Source organism: Lepidochelys kempii, chromosome 5, assembly GCF_965140265.1.
Source record: "Lepidochelys kempii isolate rLepKem1 chromosome 5, rLepKem1.hap2, whole genome shotgun sequence".
NCBI lineage: Eukaryota > Metazoa > Chordata > Testudines > Cheloniidae > Lepidochelys > Lepidochelys kempii.
The window spans coordinates 45,266,095-45,285,106 of NC_133260.1; the positions used below are offsets into that span (position 1 = coordinate 45,266,095).

Below are 19,012 nucleotides of genomic sequence, written 5' to 3' on the forward strand. Positions count from 1 at the left end.
GCCTTATATTTAGGCTGCCTGACACTTGCCATTATACGATACCTAAGTACTCATACTACTGTTGCTTGCAAAATTGGGCAGGGAGAAGATCCTTCGGCCTTTTCTTTGTCCCATGGAATTCTGTTCAGGTTTGGGTGACACAAACTGTTAGCCATCACCTTTTCCATCTGGCACTTGCATTGTCAGCAACATTTTGAATCATGCCAAAACCACAAATTTCATTCTAATGTAAGCACAGGTCCACACATCAACAATCACTGGAAATTAGGCATGGATACTATGGATGAAATATGATCAGACAATCCAAACATATACACAAAAGAAGGCTGAATGGGAATTTCCTAACATTTGAGTGCTTGACCTTGCAATCTGTATAACACCCTTTTAATGCAGATTTATTTTTTGTAATAATATAAGGGAATAGCAAAGACAGAGATAGGTAGGCAGTCCATACTCATATAATACAGACTTATCTGGTCTCTTAGTTGTTTCTGGAAGATTATATTGTACATATTCCAATAAGCAAAGGCAAACTGTATAGAAATCCTAAAAACTCATTTTTGTATTTGAGTCTATTTTAATTCTAACTCAGGTCTTTTTAAACTTTTTAAATTGCAGTTGGAGGCTTGTTCTGATTCCGCAATAAGATGTAGATGCTACTTAGTTCCATAAAGGGATGCATAAATAAATGCAAAATTTTTCAGTGTCTCTTTACCAACCATTAATAATTATCCACTGATGCAACAGTGTAGTGATAATACAAACACTCAGGAATTTAGCATTTCAGCAGCCTGACATACACCTGTGCTGAAGTTAGGCACTTCTAAGTGTTAAATTTTGCCATCAGCAGTTAAGAATGCTATAGAAATGGAAGGATAATGTTTCATAAAAATAAGTATCATCTTGGGAACTAAATGGTGTTGATTGTTTTAAAAAGTGGAGGAGATACAATCTCAGATCAAACAAGTGTTCAAATAAATATCCTTTATTAAAGAAAAAAATCATTTTTAAGCACCAAAACTGTGAGTATGTTGTTACATCGCATGTACAAGAAAAAGGTGATTTGGTACTTTGTGTACAGGTTTAACTTTGAAGTCATGATAGTAAAAACATGAAATACACAGAATAATAATAATTACAGAAAAGCTGTACTAAAGAAAGAGAGCAAAAGGCAAACAGTCAAACCAATATTTTTTTTCTTTTTAGTTTTCAGGTATTGCTAGAAATGCTCACTTAGTTTTTATTTTTTACACTTGTTGCTTAATACTTTAGAACATTGAGCATTCTTAGGTACTGTAAATTTGCAGGAGTAGTTTTATAATACAATGTGCATTTAAAATGTTCATTTAAATATAATTGTGTTAAAGACTTTCTTAAAGCCAAGCACAATGTGCTAGTGTTTGATTCTATTCATAATATTGCACAAAGCTAGTGGATGGTGAATCAGTTTTCCATTTGATTATTTCTGATTTATTCAACCAAAGTTAGAAAGTGTCAGTTTTATTAACCCTTTATTCATACAAATCTGCAGCTTTCTGCATGTCACTAACTTTGTGGCTCTGCACTTAAAAATACATAAGATAACTTGTAAAGTAGGCAGCAACCACAGAAACATGTATGGAGAGGTCACAGTGAGTCTGTCTCTAATCACATACCTCTCCACAATTCATGAGGGTGAAAAGTATCTTCCAATGGATGTGAAGACTTGAAAATCAAGCAACTCTACCGGTTAATTAATTACTGTGGAACCTTTGAATTACCAAGCACAACCTGAATAAAAGCCATGATGAATTATTTAAAAACTTGATGCTGTGCTTCATATTAGTTGGGACCCTACCCGCTGAGATAATAAACGAGCAATATGTGCCCAGTCAAGGTTTTTCTTTTAACAGACACCCCCAGCGTGATCTTTTCTATCAGCTGTAGGCGGTCTTTCCTCATTCACATAATTATAGGTCCAATAAAGTCACAAATTGGTCATGGTCCATATTTAAAGATATCTGAGAATCCACAGAGGGGAAGGGAAGGAAGACCATTTTGGTAATATTATAAGGCCCAAGGACACAGGTTTTAGAAGATATGAATTACACTAAAGTTATGTAAATCCCAAGTTGCAGATTCACCATGGTCAAAGCCAGGAATTTTGGACGAAGTCGTAACTGAATGGGCAGTGCAAAGAATAATATACACAACAACACCCCCCTCTTCCCAAAATACACTGGCATACCCAGCCCCCTCCTAAAAATTCTAACCTTTAATACATGATGTTTTAGGCAGCAATTAAATATAAATGCATTTTGTAGGAAAATTTTAAATTACAGTATATTTATAGGATAAAAACAGCCACTGCTGTATTTTACACAGCATTAGCCAGCAAGACAGGTCAATGTGCTTCACTATACCAAAGAGCACTTTTTAGAATGAACCTACTTTCCTATATACTCCAATAGCATTCAGCAAATGCAACATGCTCTCTCAGTAAGATACTTCCAGCTCTTACTGCTTCTCTTTACAATAAGCCTTGCTTGGCTGTAGCATATCGATTCTCTAACATTATACACAGTATCTTGCTTCATGCTTACGGGATCATTACCAGAAATAACACAGGTAAAGTAAGTACATAAGTATTACAATGAAAACAGCTGCTTAAACCTTAATTTACAGTTACAGTCTTTAAATTCAGTGCAACGAAGGGAATAAAAGAGAACATTAACTAATGGAAGTTTCTGCTTCCTCGTCTCAATTGGTTGCATTTCAATAAAGAACCGCTCATAGTTTGAAGATTTTTGACTTTAGAGAACATAATGCTGAAAGGCAAAGTGATTCTTTACAAAGAATCTGATGAAGTCTATTGAACCCAAAGTCCCTGATGCAGCCATTGAACACCACAATATCGGATCAAGTTTACTTATTTTACAGCTACATGTTGTAGAATACAGGCTGCTAAACTTTTGAAAGAAATCTTAAAAGTAACATTTAAAAGAGAAACAAAACTTTCATCTATGCTTAAAAACTAAATCCCACTCAAAATATGCAAACATAATATGCAAAAGTGAATAAAATAAGAATGTTAGTCATTTTTAATGGATTTTGGGACCACAGTGAGGGAGGTACAGAAATTCCTGATCAAAAGACTATTGTTTACTTTTCATTTTTGGTTGCTCTAATAGAAATAAACTGTTTTCATTCTTTTTTCTCACTGATAAATTCTCAGTCCCCACAGTACAGTATATACTCATGCTTCCTGAATTTATATGTATTTCAGATTGGGAAATTCCAATTCCTTACCTCAGTGAACCCATTTCACTACCAAACTGCTCTATTTTGAATAAACAAGCAAGTTTTCCTGGAATGTAGAATGCGCAAAAGATGAGAAATTGTTGGAGATCAGTGGCTAGAAAAAGAACAATGCAGCGAAATGATGTAGTGCATCCATGAAGAGCAAATACTGAAAATCTCTAGTGATCTTTTTATGTGAAAACTTTTTTTCCTCTTGTACACATGTAAGTATTAATGCTATCCCCATAGTGATGTTTGCCATGGTATCTCAAGTGCAGAGCTATTCAATAAACTTACTGTCAGTCACAGATGTGCCAGACTAGCAAGGATTGTCATAATTTCTCTAATTCTTGTGAAAGTAATTGGACTTTCCCCATATAACTTCTTTTGCAATACCAGTATATATCATTATCTAAAAGCACTAGGAGTATTTTTATGCATGGAATTGTAAATGGCTATTAAATTGAATAACTGTTTGAAACTGTGACATCCAGTAACTACTTTAGATTAAAATCTGATTTTTAATATGCTGTAGATAACACACCCCATCTTTCCCTTTTAAAGTTGCAGTTTGAATTTGATATAAACTGTTATTCTCAGCACAGCAGCTATCTTTTGTGTGTATGTGCATAAAATATGATATTTCTATGAATAAGCAGTGTATACAGACTCAGTCAGGAATCTAATATTTTAACTAAATATATATGTATCAAGGACAGGTTTATTCTTAATCATGAACAAGTTTTCAATGCAAAGTTGACAAATCATATGTAGATAAACCTGAGAACTCTGTAGTACAACACAGTACAGAGCTATTTAAACATCTCCCTGTACAGTGATAAATTTGTGGATAATAAATTTAGTCAAGGGGAAGGAACATTATTCCTGTTTTTCAAATTACACTATTCACCCCCCCAACTCAAAAGTTTTGCCAGTGTTTTATGCACACTGTCCAATCTGCAGTTTGGTTTCTTGCAGCAAGAAAAACTAGACATACTTGATGTCCCACCATTGCTGTTGGTCTAGCACTCAGCTAGAGTGGAGAGTGGGAGCCACGATCAGCTGAACCTGCGGACGCAGCAGGTAAACAAACCGGCTCGGCCCACCAGGGACTTTCCCTGAACAAGCGACGGCCCTAGTTTGAGAACCACTGACATACACTATATTATCGTAATTTGCAGATACTTCTGTTTTGTGCTACAGCTAAAAATTCATGCACTGGACCCAGTTTATAGTGTAATATAATCTGGAATATGGATGCCTGTACACCACAGGCACACAAACTACTTACATTTATGATCTATGCTAAATGATTACACATGATACATTTTGAAATTATTAGTTAGATGTAAAACCATAGAAATAAACTGGGAAGAACTTAGGTTGTCAGGTCCTTGACAAGCTAATGATGGATGTGTCATAGAACTGATGCTCTGTCCAAGAAAGATGCTGCCCCAAAAGCTGATACCTGGAGCAAAACTGGTATCATTTCTGAAAAATGCTGCTCATAAGCATTCCTTTTGAAAATGAAAATGTTTCACTAAACATTATAAATAAGGCAAAAAAAAAATCAAGAAAAATGCCTATCAATGCCAAGTATAGAGTGGCAAATTATCTTTCAAAACATGACAGATCTTTATTATTCAGGACAATCATTGTAAAACAGCCTAAACGTTCCAAGATCTGAGGTTCATTTTGGTTATATAACCTATTGCCAAGGTAAATATTCTTGCTCCCACAACTATTTTAAGAAGAACTGTTATAAAAGTTTAAGAGGAATATGTACTCCATTACACAACAATAGCAATTCATGAATCTGCTTCTAAATGAAAATGGAGTACAGTAATTTGTCCTTCATAAAATGAATACTGAACACAAAAATAATTTTGTAAAAGGAAAGGGGTGGCGTGTCTCTCAAACAGTACATAAAATTTTAATGAAAATAAAATGCTGGTCAAGACTGTCATAGAATTTGAGCATTTCTCAACTAACAAACATTACATGGAGCCTTCAACATGGTACAAGATTACTTATAACTCTGTATAAGATGTACTTTTAAGTACTCTGGCATTATAAAACTAGCTGCCCGCAGCTATTAGTCATGCAGTTTAGGATTATTTCTTTTTAAGTTCTCACCGTATTGAAAATTGTACTCTCCCCTCCTTTAGAGACACATACAGTGAGCAATAAGTGTAGTTTTCAGCAAAACAGGCTGTTAGGTATGATGTACAATTTTTTGTAGCTACTAAAGGAAATACTAACAATTAACAGAGAAGCATAACTTTCATAACTGGTGTTAATATGTTTAAGTCCTGCATTCTCCTTAAAGTAAAGAAGGTTACTTACAGTAATCAAACAAGAACAAGTCAAGCTAACAGAAAAATAATTTTAAGTATCAAATTACAAAATATTGCTTCTTATAACAAGTTTGTATGTATGGTATAACTATTAACTCAGTTCATCTCACCTAAATATTACTGTTTAAAAGAGCATGGAAAATCTACTTTTAAAATGTAGGGTGTAAGATTATATCTGACCTTCTAAAAAGGTGCTGTAATATGCCATGTTAAGTGTACCATATTGTAAACACATACATTCTTAAATACATGTATTCCACTGTTATGGTACTTATTAGACTGTACAGTCATTTGTTCTTATTTTTCATACTAACACATTTCTTTGCAGTGAGAAGAATAACTAAAGAGATCTTACTTGCATCTCTATCTGAATTTTAGCTATTGTGGAACAGCTATTAAATTTGTTTTTCAAGCAGATGATATTTTCAGTGCACTGAAAAGTAGGTTTCATAGCTGTCCTGATGTTTTAACTGCATCCCCTGGTAGCTTTATCAATGCAGCATTCTTCCCACTTAAAATGTTCCCTCACTTAACTGGCCATATATACTAACACAAATGTAAAAAGTGCTTAAAGAATTGAGAACATCCTGAAGACCCTTTTCTCATTACAGTTATATAAAATGCATAATTAAACAACTTAGCTTTTTGTCCAACCTTGCACTTGTGGAATGAATAAAAAATAATCTGAAAAAAATCAGTGTTTCACGTTTTTTCACATCATTTGCCAAAGGAAGCCTTTTTTCTACTATGCAGCTGATGGTCAAAATTGCTGGCTTTTAATTTTCTGAAATGAAGAGGAAGATTGATCTCCAGCTGTGGGCTATTCTTTTGTTGTTGTTTTTTTTAACTTGCTTCAGTGGCTGCTAGTCACCTGTGTAAAAAAACATAACAAAAAATAACTGAAAAACATAATTTAATCTCAACTGTACAAATCCCCTCCATTAAATACATTAAGCAGCATTTCTAAACCCTTAGATTCTCACTAATTCCAGTGTTTTAGAGCCATCAGAGTGGCTCCTACCAATCCCAGCAACCAGTGTATGGGGCACAACCAGGCCTTCACTATGCCCTCTTGGGGTTATTGGCAGCCAATACAAGTTAGAGCACTCTCAGGTTGCTCTAAATTGCTACAGGGGACTGCACTGTCACATAGCTGGCCCAAAATCAAAGTATCTAGAAAAATCTTAAAGTCACCTCTTCCCTGAGTTGCTCTGGGCATTCCTTGGTCTCAGTTGAGAATCTGGGCTCTTACGTCATTACAGCATTTGATTGATGACTGAAGTCAAAACAAACTTCTTTGACAGAGACTATGCAATCTTAAAAGTATAAAGGATCTAAAACTTCCAACTGGCTATTTTCTGAGCATCAACAATTTTCTGTGTGTCACTGCATCTTCTGGTAGTGATTCAAATGAATGCAGCTGACTCATGTATTGTCTTGTGAGATTTAGAAATTATAGGGAAGACATCAATGGAAAAAATTTAGTTTCAGAAGCTAATTCACATAACGTAGTTGGAACCTCTGACAGACCAGATTTAATCTTTCATGTGTTGTTTCATTCTGTATATTTATAACTATTTTTCAAATTACAATCTCATCTATAGAACTTCTAAAATAAGTTCTTGTGAAAGTATACAAGGGTTGCTAAAATGCTTAAAATAGTGCATCAATATTCCACTTTTGCCTTTCATTATGGCATAAGCATACAATTAACAGAGGATTATACTCTATGCAAGGAAGTATAAATTAAGTGCTTCAGAAAGTGCAAGGGGGACTTTTTTTTTTAAAGGGACAGTTTGTGTGATTTAAGGTCTTAGAAACAGGTAATTATTTGAAGACAAAGACAAAGAAAATATGAATAAGAAATGGAAGTTTCAACTCCCCTCTTAGTGAGTTAGTCTGAGATGAACACTACATTTTAAAACTGGCAGAGAAACCGAACATTCCACTTTAAATTCTCAGTTTTACACTTCACATGCTTCCTCTTTTAAAACTTGTATAAATGCTATTTTTCCCTCAAAATTCAAGAAAAAAGGAATACTCCTTTCACGCCACCCTCTCCACAGCTCCCAAATAAGTCACCCTTATTTTTTTATCATACCCTATTTTATAAGCTCCTTGGGATAAGGACTTAGTCTTTGTTTGAAAACACATGCATTTTTAAGACTCTATATGAGTAATAAATTAGGATCAATATATATTACACAGAGCACCCTATGAAGTACTTATAAAACATTGTTACTAGGGCTGTCAAGCAATTAAAAAAATTAATCATGATTAATCACACTGTTAATAACAGAATACCATTTATTTAAATATTTGTGAATGTTTTTGACATTTACAAATATATTGATTTTAATTACAACACAGAATACAAAGTGTACAGTGCTAAATTTATATGTATTTTATTACAAATATCTGCACCATAAAAAACAAAAAATAGTATTTTTCAATTCACCTAATACAAGTACTGTAGTGCAATCTCTTTATGATGAAAGTTGAACTTACATCCTACAAGTCCAATCAGTCCTACTTGTTCAGGCAATCACTCAGACAAACAACTTCATTTAAATTTGCAGAAGATAATGCTGCCTGCTTCTTGTTTACAATGTCACCTGCAAGTAAGAACAAGTGTTTGCATGGCACTGTTTTGGCCAGCATTGTAAGGTATTTACATGCCAGATGCGCCAAAGATTCATATGTCCCTTGATGCTTCAACCATTATTCCAGAGGACATGCGTCCATGCTGATGACGGGTTCTGCATGATAACAATCCAAAGCAGTGTGGACCGCCGCATGTTCATTTTCACAATCTAAGTCAGATGCAACCAGCAGAAGGTTGATTTTCTTTTTTGGTGGTTTGGATTCTGTAGTTCCGCATCAGTGTGGCTCTTAAGACTTCTGAAAGCATGCTCCACACCTCGTTCCTCTCAGATTTTGGAAGGCACTTCAGATTCTTAAATCTTGGGTCAAGCGCTGTAGCTATATTTAGAAATTTCACATTGGTATCTTCTTTGCATTTTGTCAAATTTGCAGTGAAAGTGTTCTTAAAATGAAGAACGTGTGCTGGGTCATCATCCGAGACTGATATAACATGAAATATATGGCAGAATGTGGGTAAAACCATGGAGCAGGAGACATACAATTCTCCTCCAAGGAGTTCAGTCACAAATTTAATTAACACTTTTTTTTTTTTTTTTAAAAACAAGCATCATCAACATGGAAGCATGTCCTCTGGAACGACAGCCAGAGCATGAAGAGGCATATGAATCTTTAGCGCATCTGGCATGTAAATATCTTGCGATGCCAGCTATAACAGTACCATGCGAATGCGTGTTCTCACTTTCAGGTAACACTGTAATTAAGAAGTGGGCAGCATTATCTCCCATAAATGTAAACAAACTTTTTTCTCTTAGCAATTGGCTGAACAAGAAGTGGGACTAGGTGGACTTGTAGGCTCTAGAGTTTTACATTGTTTTGTTTCTGGATGCAGTTATGTAACAAAACCCCCTACATTTGTAAGTTGCACTTTTATGATAAAGAGATCGCACTACAGTACTTGTATGAGGTGAACTGAAAAATACTATTTCTTTTGTTTCATTTTTACAATGCAAGTATTTGTAATAAAAAATAATATAAAGTGGGCATTGTACACTTTGTATTCTGTGGTGTAACTGAAATCAATATATTTGAAAATGTAGAAAAATATTTAATAAATTTCAATTGGTATTCTATTGTTTAACAGTGCGATTAATTGCAACTAATTTTTTTTAATTGCGATTAATTTTTTTGAGTTAACTGTGATTAAATCTACAGTTCTAATTGTTACACATCCACTATACTTTTTTCGCCCCAAATCTTTACTGCTATTTGGAGTTATAACTAAGTAATCCGTATTCGAGAAAACAAAGCATTCACAAACAATTTTACCATCTTCCTTATATTATGAGGAAGAGACATACCCAAGATCAACCAAAGGGACACCTTTCTAACAAGTCAGCTCAGATTTTATTTCAATTTACACAGACTGAATTTTTTTTTTAGTGAGGGTGATTCTTTTAAAATTGTTTTATCCTCAGACTGCAGTTATAAAGGGAAATCCCTTAAACTGTTAGTCATTCATTCATTGCTTATTTTCCCTTTTAGTTAATTCTTTTCTTTACCATGTACTGTATTAATTTAGTTTATATGTTTGAAATAGAGAAAGTATCAGGGTAGGTCTACACTACCCACCGGATCGGCAGATAGCGATTGATGTATTGGGGGTTGATTTATTGTGTCTAGTCTAGATGTGATAAATCGATCCCCGAGCTCTCTCCCGTCGACTTCGGAACTCCAGTGCCGCAAGAGGCACAAGCGGAGTCGACAGGGGAGTGGCAGCAGTCGATTCACTGGCATGAACACACCGAGGTAAGTCGATCTAGGTACATCAACTTCAGTTACGCTATTCTCGTAGCTGAAGCTGCATACGTTACATCGATTCCCGGCCCCCCCCCCATGTAGACCAGGGCTCAGATTTAGCCTTAAAGCTTATTTTTTACTGTATTATTTGTACTATATTACAGTATAAAATTTAGCTTATACAGATTTAAGTAAAGATGATTTTTTATAATATCTGCCAGTACACAATGTATGCCCATTTGCAGTATAAAATACCTTCTTGTAACGTATTTTGCCCCAGAGATGTAATTTTAATCAACAATGTCATCCTTTTAACAGGTCCTGGCATTAAACTGATTTCCTTGTACTACAAAACATGCTCTGAAATTTCTGCAGTAGACCATTATTTGAAGTACTATGTAATTAATTCTGTTAAATCAATTTATACATTCAATCAAGTAGGGTCATGTCTGTGAAAACAACAGTAATTCAGGAGAATAGTGTTACATATGTTTCAGTCTATTGCTCGTGAAACTAGATTAGTTCATACAATTCCTCAGCATAGCCTAGTTTTTGTAAGTTAGTTTGTTTTTAAACACAAACCATTACAAATCTATCAAAAAACTGTCAGTTAAACAATTACACCCCACTGAAGTATTTTTATGATAACAGAGTTTGGAGGGGGGTAGAATGCAAATGCCAAATGTGTGTATAAATCTCTACAGAACTTAGAGTCCAAATTCCATAAAATTCTAAGCACCTTCAACTTACTGATTTCAGTAGAAGTTGAAAACTCAGCATTTGGCAGGATTGTGTCCTTAACAAGGGAAAGGACCATAAAAGTATACTCTCATGGTGAGAGTATTTAAGGTTAAGGTAACGTTAGCTTACAAAAGATGATGGCAACTGGTGCCCTATCAATACCTCAGATTAAAAAAAAGGGAAGGATTCTGAGGAAAGCAAAAAGTTTACAATATCCTGAGGTATTAAAGGGTATTCTTCCCAAGAGGAAAACAAGATTCAAAGAGACACAATTAGGCTTACAAAACAATTACATAAAACCAAATGTCTAAGAAGAGTGACAGAAGAATAAACACACTAAAAAAGCAATTCAGCCCACATCATCATCTTTGATTATAACAATGGCCATAGGAAATCATGAGGGACCCAAACCTGCAATCATTGTGAAGTTAATAATAGTTTTGAGGCAGGTGTCAGGTAACTATTTTCCTTTTTTAAAATTTAGAATAGGAAATTAAATTGGCTTTAATTTAATAAAGATTTGTCATCACAGTAAAATACTACAGGTTGGTTGTTTTGCTGGGCTACCATCCCTTTTTAATACTTGTGGTACTTGCACTAAATGTCATTTCCCAGCTGTGGCAGTGTCCCAAAAGCTCTCAATCCCTGGAATGCATTACTGCTTAATTATTAACATACAAATGGGGTGTCTTTTGCTACCACTATATGTAATTTGAATGCAATATGTATTATTTATTCCCTTTAACTCACTATACACCTTGTGAGAGTCCATTTCTTAGAAAGTTTTTGAAATAAGTTCTTTAGAGATACTTGTGCCTTTCTCCTTGATCTAGATTTACATTTTTATTTACTTACAAATACATTTATTTGAACCTTTTATTTATATTTATATTTAAATATGGCCATGTTCTATCAGCAGATTTGCTCCAGAAATATAGCACTCTGTCAGTCCAGTTCATAGGAGTAGCACAGAAGAATCTGTGTCTTTTGACTACCACCACAATCTTGAAAACTAAAATTCCTTGGCTATTTCTACATTGTTCTGAACTCATTAAAACTAGCTATCTTAAGTCTAAGTTCTGTTCTTGTATCACATCTAACTATAACGCCTGGAAATTTGTGGGGTATTTTATGCATAGCAGAGGTGTAAATTATACTCGCATATTTACTGTTTATGGTTTAGAAATCTAATCAGACCGTTCACAGATCTGAAAGAAAGCTATCAAAAAGCCAGCCACCAAAAAGACAGAGACAGACAGGGTAGTCAACAAGATTTCAATATGCTTAGTAGTCAAATCTAATCTTCTTTGACTTGTAATTATTTAGCTTCAAGCGGGAAATACACTGGATTTTTACCCATCAGAAGCAATTAGAAAACATTTGACATTAGTAAATGTAGGGGTATATTCAAGAGTGATTTTGTTGCATTATTACTTCTGAAAGCCCTTTTCAATCTTATAAGGTACAGTCCCATCAATATACTGAGGTGTAGGTTTTTTGTGAGGACAATTTTTGTCACTGGTTTAGCAAAAAATGTTCACAAAAAAAATTTCTGGCAACAGCCCAGAAATATATTTCCCTTATAAGAAGTTTAATTAACTCCCTTTCAAATACCAGTGGTTCAGATTAGATATTCACATTTTTACCAGTTTATATATATTGGATGATTTAGGCACACTCCTAAGTCTCCTAGACTTTCTAGCCCAAGCTTAGGAGGTATTCCTAAATAAGTGTCAACAAAATAAAATTTAATTTTTAAAAATGTAAGAAATTTACAGGTTAATTTTCCCAGTCTGTGCAAGTCAAACTCTCCTCTTCATCTTCTGATTCAGGTGATGCCTCCTTAATTCTTCGCAGTGCTTCATGGATGCTACGTGTTAAAGGGTCAGTGTCAGGCAGAATTGTAAACGACTCTCTCAGAACATCTTTCTGCACCTTCTTCAGTTTCACCCCTTTCCTTATCTGTGCCAAGATGTTATTGCCGTCATCTTCATCGGGGAAAGGAGGGAGATTTCTCTGCTCAACCTTTCTTAGGTGAAAACTACCACGCTTCAAGGAAGCCAGCACCTCATCCATTGGGGAACTCACTGCAACAAATCAAAAGACTGAGTTAGTATTAAGTTTAAGATATTTACACATTTCAGCATCTTCATTTTTATTTCCTATATGACAAAGGGTAGTTACCACAGCAATTTTGCATCCTAAATAGAGGGAAAACAGTAGTATTTTAGATACCGCCATATAACTGTTGGTAAGTGCTAACTTTCTAATGGTGTTTTTATCTCCAATTGTATTTTTCTCTACTGTCAAGAAGAAATTATATTTGTACCGTGAACACCTTAATATGACTTCTGAAAACCAAGCATCATCAGCATATGGTATACAGTATGGCTACTTTGGCAGGTAAATTTTCCTGCCTGTAAAACAATGAGTTACAAAATCAAAATACATTGTGATGTCTATTTCCCATGGCTGAAACTCTGATAGTGAGCACATAATTTAACTGACTGGGCTGCATACTCTGTGTAATGCAAGCACCAGAGGAGAAACTGAATTCTCACATGCCTGAGGTAGCTGGTTTGTATCCACTGCATGACTTCTACTACAAGCCATCAGGAGTAGCAGATGTGGTCAGCTGCAACAGCATATATTTCCTTCTCCTCCAATCTGAAATGTGGAGGTTTTGGCCGGTGGATTTGCACAGTACTAATCCCAGCCTTCTCAAATGCTCCCCTCCCCAGCAATTAAAGCAAGCAGTGCAGCAATTTAGCTATGTTAAGGCACAGAGTGAGGGCCCTTTATAGTCCTGTAGCTTTACTCCCCTGTGAAACAAACTTAGTATTTCAACTGGATTCTGGCTTTGCAGGTCTCCAGATTACATAGAGGCCAGGATTAAGTGCGTCGACAAAAAACAAAAACAAAACAGCATAGTATTTTCAATACAACAATGGGAACTAGCTATGTACCAGCATATCATATCCAAAGTGAAACATTTATCTATAGCTGAAAAACTCTCTCCAATTCTCCCAAGTGTGTTGTGGAATACATTATCAGGATATCCTTTGTTATCCATTTCTGGATTTCAACAATCCTGAGCTTTGGACAAGCATTTTTATTTATTTATATATTTGCCGTGATGGGGCCCCACATTTGGGAGTGAGGGGTGAAGTTTCTCTGGCAAATCAACGTTATAAAGACTCAGCTTTCAGAAGCTACGTAGAAGTTCAGAATGTTAAACAAATCCAATGGGAGATGAATTAGTGGGGAGAGTGCAGATGCAGAAGTCAAAGATACTCTTGGGGAGGAGAGGGTAGATTTATAATTTTTATATTATTACACAATATAATGTGTGCAATTTCTTTTTATGTTTTTATTTATATTAGGGCTGTCAAACAATTGAAAAATTCTGATTTATTGCAAGATTAAAAAATAATCACGATTAATCCCAGTTTTAATCACACTATTAAACAGAATACAATTTATTTAAATATTTTTGGATTTTTCTACATTTTCAAATATATTGATTTAAATTACAACACAATGCAAAGTGTACAGTGCTCACTTTATATTATTTTTGATTACAAATAATTGCATTGTCAAAGAGAGAAATCAAACAGTTTTCAATTCATCTCATACAGCTACTGTAGTGCAATCTCTGTCGTGAAAGTGCAACTTACAAATGTAGAATTTTTGTTACATAATTTCACTCAAAAATAAAACAATGTAAAACTTTAGAGCCTACAAGTCCGCTCAGTCCTCCTTCTTGTTCAGCCAATCGCTAAGATAAACAAGTTTGTTTACATTTAAAGAAGATAATGCTGCCGGCTTGTTATTTACAATGATACGTGAAAGTGAAAACAGACATTGCCATGGCACTGTTGTAGCCAGCATTGCAAGGTATTTACTTGTTAGGTATGCTAAACATTTGTATGCCCCTTCACGCTTCGACCACTATTCCAGAGGACATGCTTCCATGCTGATGACAGCTTCTGCTCAATAACGATCCAAAGCAGTGTGGATCAACGCACATTTATTTTCATCATCTGAGTCAGATGCCACCAACAGAACATTTTCTTTTTTTGGTGGCTCATGTTCTGTAGTTTCCAAATTGAAGTGTGCTCTTTTAAGACTTCCGATAGCATGTTCCATGCCTCATCCCGCTCAGATTTCGGAATGCACTTCAGTTTCTTAAACCTTGGGTCAGGTTCTATAGCTATCTTTAGAAATCTCACATTGGTACCTTCTTTATCTTTTGTCAGATCTGCAATGAAAATGTTCTTAACTTGAACAACATATGCTGGGTCATCATCTGAGACTACCATAACATGAAATATATAGCAGAATGCGGGTAAAACCATGGAGCAGAAGACATACAATTCTCCCCCAAGGAATTCAGTCACAAATTGAATTATTGCATTTTTTTTAAACAAGCATCATCGGCATAGAAGCATGTCCTCTGAAATGGTAGCCGAAGCACGAAGGGACATATGAATGTTTAGCATATCTGGCACATAAATACCTTGCAATGCCAGCTACAACAGCATTATCTTCCATAAATGTAAACAAACTCATTTGTCTTAGAGACTGGCTGAGCAAGAAGTAGGACTGAGTGGACTTGTAAGCTCTAAAGTTTTACATAGGTTTGTTTTTTAGTGTGGTTACGTAAAAAAAAACTAAGTTGCATTTTCATGATAAAGAGATTGCACTATAGTAGTTGTATGAGGTGAACTGAAAAATACTATTTCTTTGGTTTATCTTTTTATAGGGCAAATATTTGTAATAAAAAATAATACTATAAAGTGAGCACTGTACACTTATTCTGTGTTGTAACTGAAATCAATATATTTGAAAATATAGAAAAACATCCAAAATATTTATAATTTAAATTGATATTCTATTTATTGTTTAACAGTGTGATTAATCATGATTTATTTTTTAACATTTGTTTTGAGTTAATCGTGACGGACAGCCCTAATTTATATATAACTGGATATCAAATTACACATACAATTAGAGATGGGACTGGTAGCCCCTATTATTAAGTTCTGTTTTCAGTTGCTTATAAACTGTGAAACCAACCATTTGGGTTGATAATTTCCATATCAGGTTCTGCCTCAAGCTCAACTTCTTTGGCAAATTTCACCCAAAATTGTTTAGCTGCTTCTGAGAACAAGACTGAGGAAAAATGTTGTTTGTCTATGCAAAAAACAAAACCTAGTGAGCTTTTCGTAAGAAAGGTCTAGCATTGCTATGCTTTGGAGCAGGGACTTGGGCTGTCAGAGATATGCCTTTTGAAGTCCCTCCTCTGTGAAAATCTGCCCAAATCTGGTCAAGCTAGCTCAGATTTTTGTAAAGAAAAATACATTAGGGTACATTCTAAGCTTGTCTGATCTGCTTATGAGGTGTTCAATGGTTTGGATGGTCTCTCTGCAGTCACAAAAAGGGGAGTCTTTGGTTTTCCACTTATGTATCAAGGATAGCTGCACCTTTCATGGTTTGTTCAGGTGCAGTTCAGTGTGATCTAAAGTCTGTGTAGAGGGTTGAAACGGGAGGGCGGCTTGTTGAGTCAGTAATAATGTGCTTGTTTGGAATGGTAAATGAGACCCAGACACTTTGCCATTCCCTGGCTGGATCCAGAGAAATGAGATAGTCATATGTGATCCATAGTGGTTTTTGCGATTTCAGGTATTGTTGGGGTATGTTATCCATACGTATGTTAACCTGGCTGGATGGGAAGTTCTGGATAGTCTTTGGCACAGTTAAGTTCTTGTGCTGTAGCTCTCTCTCAGTGGCTGAAGGTTCGATGTTTGCTAATACTGAAAGCTACGGTAGAGGTGCTGATGTTAAAGTTCCCATGATCATTTGCATGGTCTTATTCAGCTGCCTATCCATAAATTGAGTATGGCAGCTTCTTGTCCACACCGGTGCACAGTACTCGGCAACTGAGTTCACCAAGAGAGGGCTAGAAGCAGAATTTATAACTAATGAGTCCTATGGTGCATATATTGTAACTGCTGCACTTCTCTTAGTGAAGAGCTGACAGCGGTTACAAGCTCTATCAACTCTCATTTTTCACCAGATGACAACATCTGTAAGTGTCTTCAGGGCCGGCCTAGACCAAATGGCACCCCAGGTGAGGATTATCTTCAGCACCCTCCCCTCCACTTGTTAAACTTTTCAATACCTTATTTTTTATTGCATTTGTAGCCCATTTCATGGCTTTGATGCACGATTTAAGTGCATGATTTATCCCTGTCATATAAAAGACAATACATTTGCATGCTAGGATCCATAAATCTGAATTTATTCATGCCACATACAGGAAAATAAAAAAAATTCATTTCCTCTAAGCTTATAGAAACTTTTAAATTTTAGGAATAACTGAAATGTATTAACATAAAAAATTGAACTGTGCACCAATATTGTGTGGATCAGTATTAAATAGTGTTACAGTAAGTGACAGCCTTAGAATGTTAACCCTAGTCCTTTAGTTCAAAAGGTCGCTTTTTTCCACCTTTGCCCTCGCAAACTGAAGCACAGTAGTCAGAGAGATCCAAAGACTGGCCACTGGCATTTTCAAGCGACAAAACAGCAAGTGATGTCAGTTTCTCATCAGCCACTGTCGATACAAGATATGTTTTAATGAGCCTGAGCTTCGAAAAACTGCACTCACCACCAATGTTCCCTCTAATTTTTGATAGGCCATGTGTGCAAAAAAATTTCTTCTGTGCAAATTGTTTTGCTTCTGTGCAAATTTTTGTGCAAGCGGTGTTTCACTGTGTGCGCAGGGTTTAGGGTCTGGGCGCGCACTCATGCGCACAGCTTACAGGGAACAGTGCTCACGACCTGCGACTATGACCAGCAGCGTAAGAAGACTCCTTAAAGCTATCCAGACATTAGGAAAAGTCTCTTTCAGCTCTGCATCATAAATGAATTGGAGAACTTGAAGTGGAGAGTGCTTCCTGTGTTGCAAAATGTGGCAGATGTTGTCCAGTTTGACAGAGGTCTTTATCATTGACATCCAAACATTCCCCATGTGTCAGGGTCTGGTGAAGGTCCATATAAATTGTTCAAGTGTGTTTTCTTGTCTGCCAGCAGCTTATTGAGGTCATACAAAAAGACCCAGGTCTTTTTGTGAGGCTTCACTTGTCCAAACTTTTCTTCGATGGACATTCAAGCAGTTTCAACGAGTGAGTAAAAAACTCCCTCTTTAATCTTTTTTCCAAGCTTACCATCACCTTATCTCTGCCCTTGTAACCAAATTGTCTTTTCTTCTGATAAATATGAGTTTCCTTGAAGACAGGCTCAACTCCTAAGTTTTCCACATTTCCTTGGAATCCGTTGTCTCTGTAGACCACAACGAAAGCAAGGCAGCTTCTTATCAAAGTAGTAGCTGTCACGATGTCCATGGACTGAGTTTGTAATGCCTTGCTTACATTTACTTGGAACAGGATATCGTGCCAAATGACAACTGAGACCAGAAATTTGAAATCAATGATCTGGTTTGTCAGGCTTTGTGCCTTATGTCAGATCCTGGCCTCAGCTTTACTCAACTGCACCAGTTCCATTAAGGCGTTGTAAACCTCAGTCATTTGGTACATCACTGGCCTTATGCTGTCAATGTGGCTCTCCCAGCAAGCGTCACTTAGCCGCTTCACAGTTAGATTTGTAACATTGTCCATGAGGATCTTCCACTTGACAGCTGATGCTGAAAACAAGACATATCCTTTGCAGTACTCTGAAGAAAGATACTGATTCTAAAGATGATGACACTGTATCTAACACAACCAAGTTGAGGGAATGGCAGCCACAAGGCACACAAAAAGGGTTTTGAACTCAGCGCAAGGATCCTTGCCTGGACACCGTTTCTTCCCCTCAGGTTCACGCCACTGCTGTAGCCTTGGCCGCAGCATCCTGAAGCTTTATTTTATTCTCATTCAAAACGTTCATAAACAGTTCTGTTAGGCCTTTTCCAGTAGAGTTGTCCACAAACCATCATGGAGGAAGGAAGGAGGAGAAATGGATGGAGTATCCATCCCAGATGATCTCCAGCACCTGGTTGTCAGAGATTATCTGTTCCCAGGTGCTGAGGAATAGAGAGAGATGGTCGCCAAAGGGATGGGTGGGGTTTTCCAGTGTGATGCAGCAGTGAGGAGAGTGTTCTACGGGCACCTCGACCAACCCTTCAAAACTGTCTCTTCGAGGTGAGAGGGTTGAGAGGAAATTTGCTGAGA

The 19,012-nt window shown here is 36.1% G+C and overlaps 1 protein-coding gene across 2 annotated transcripts in view; it reads right to left on the reverse strand.

Annotated features, from left to right (window-relative positions):
* Positions 1-969: 969 nt before the first annotated feature.
* The window catches only part of JMY (junction mediating and regulatory protein, p53 cofactor), a 131,782-nt gene continuing 113,739 nt past the window's right edge, over positions 970-19,012 (reverse strand). For both annotated transcript variants that reach the window (XM_073344135.1, XM_073344133.1), the window contains 2 exons: positions 12,555-12,865; positions 970-6,507 (listed from right to left, as the gene is read on the reverse strand). In XM_073344135.1, coding sequence (XP_073200236.1) covers positions 12,558-12,865 — 308 coding nt within the window. In that variant the 3' untranslated portion in view covers positions 970-6,507; positions 12,555-12,557. The remainder of the gene's footprint in view (positions 6,508-12,554; positions 12,866-19,012) is intronic.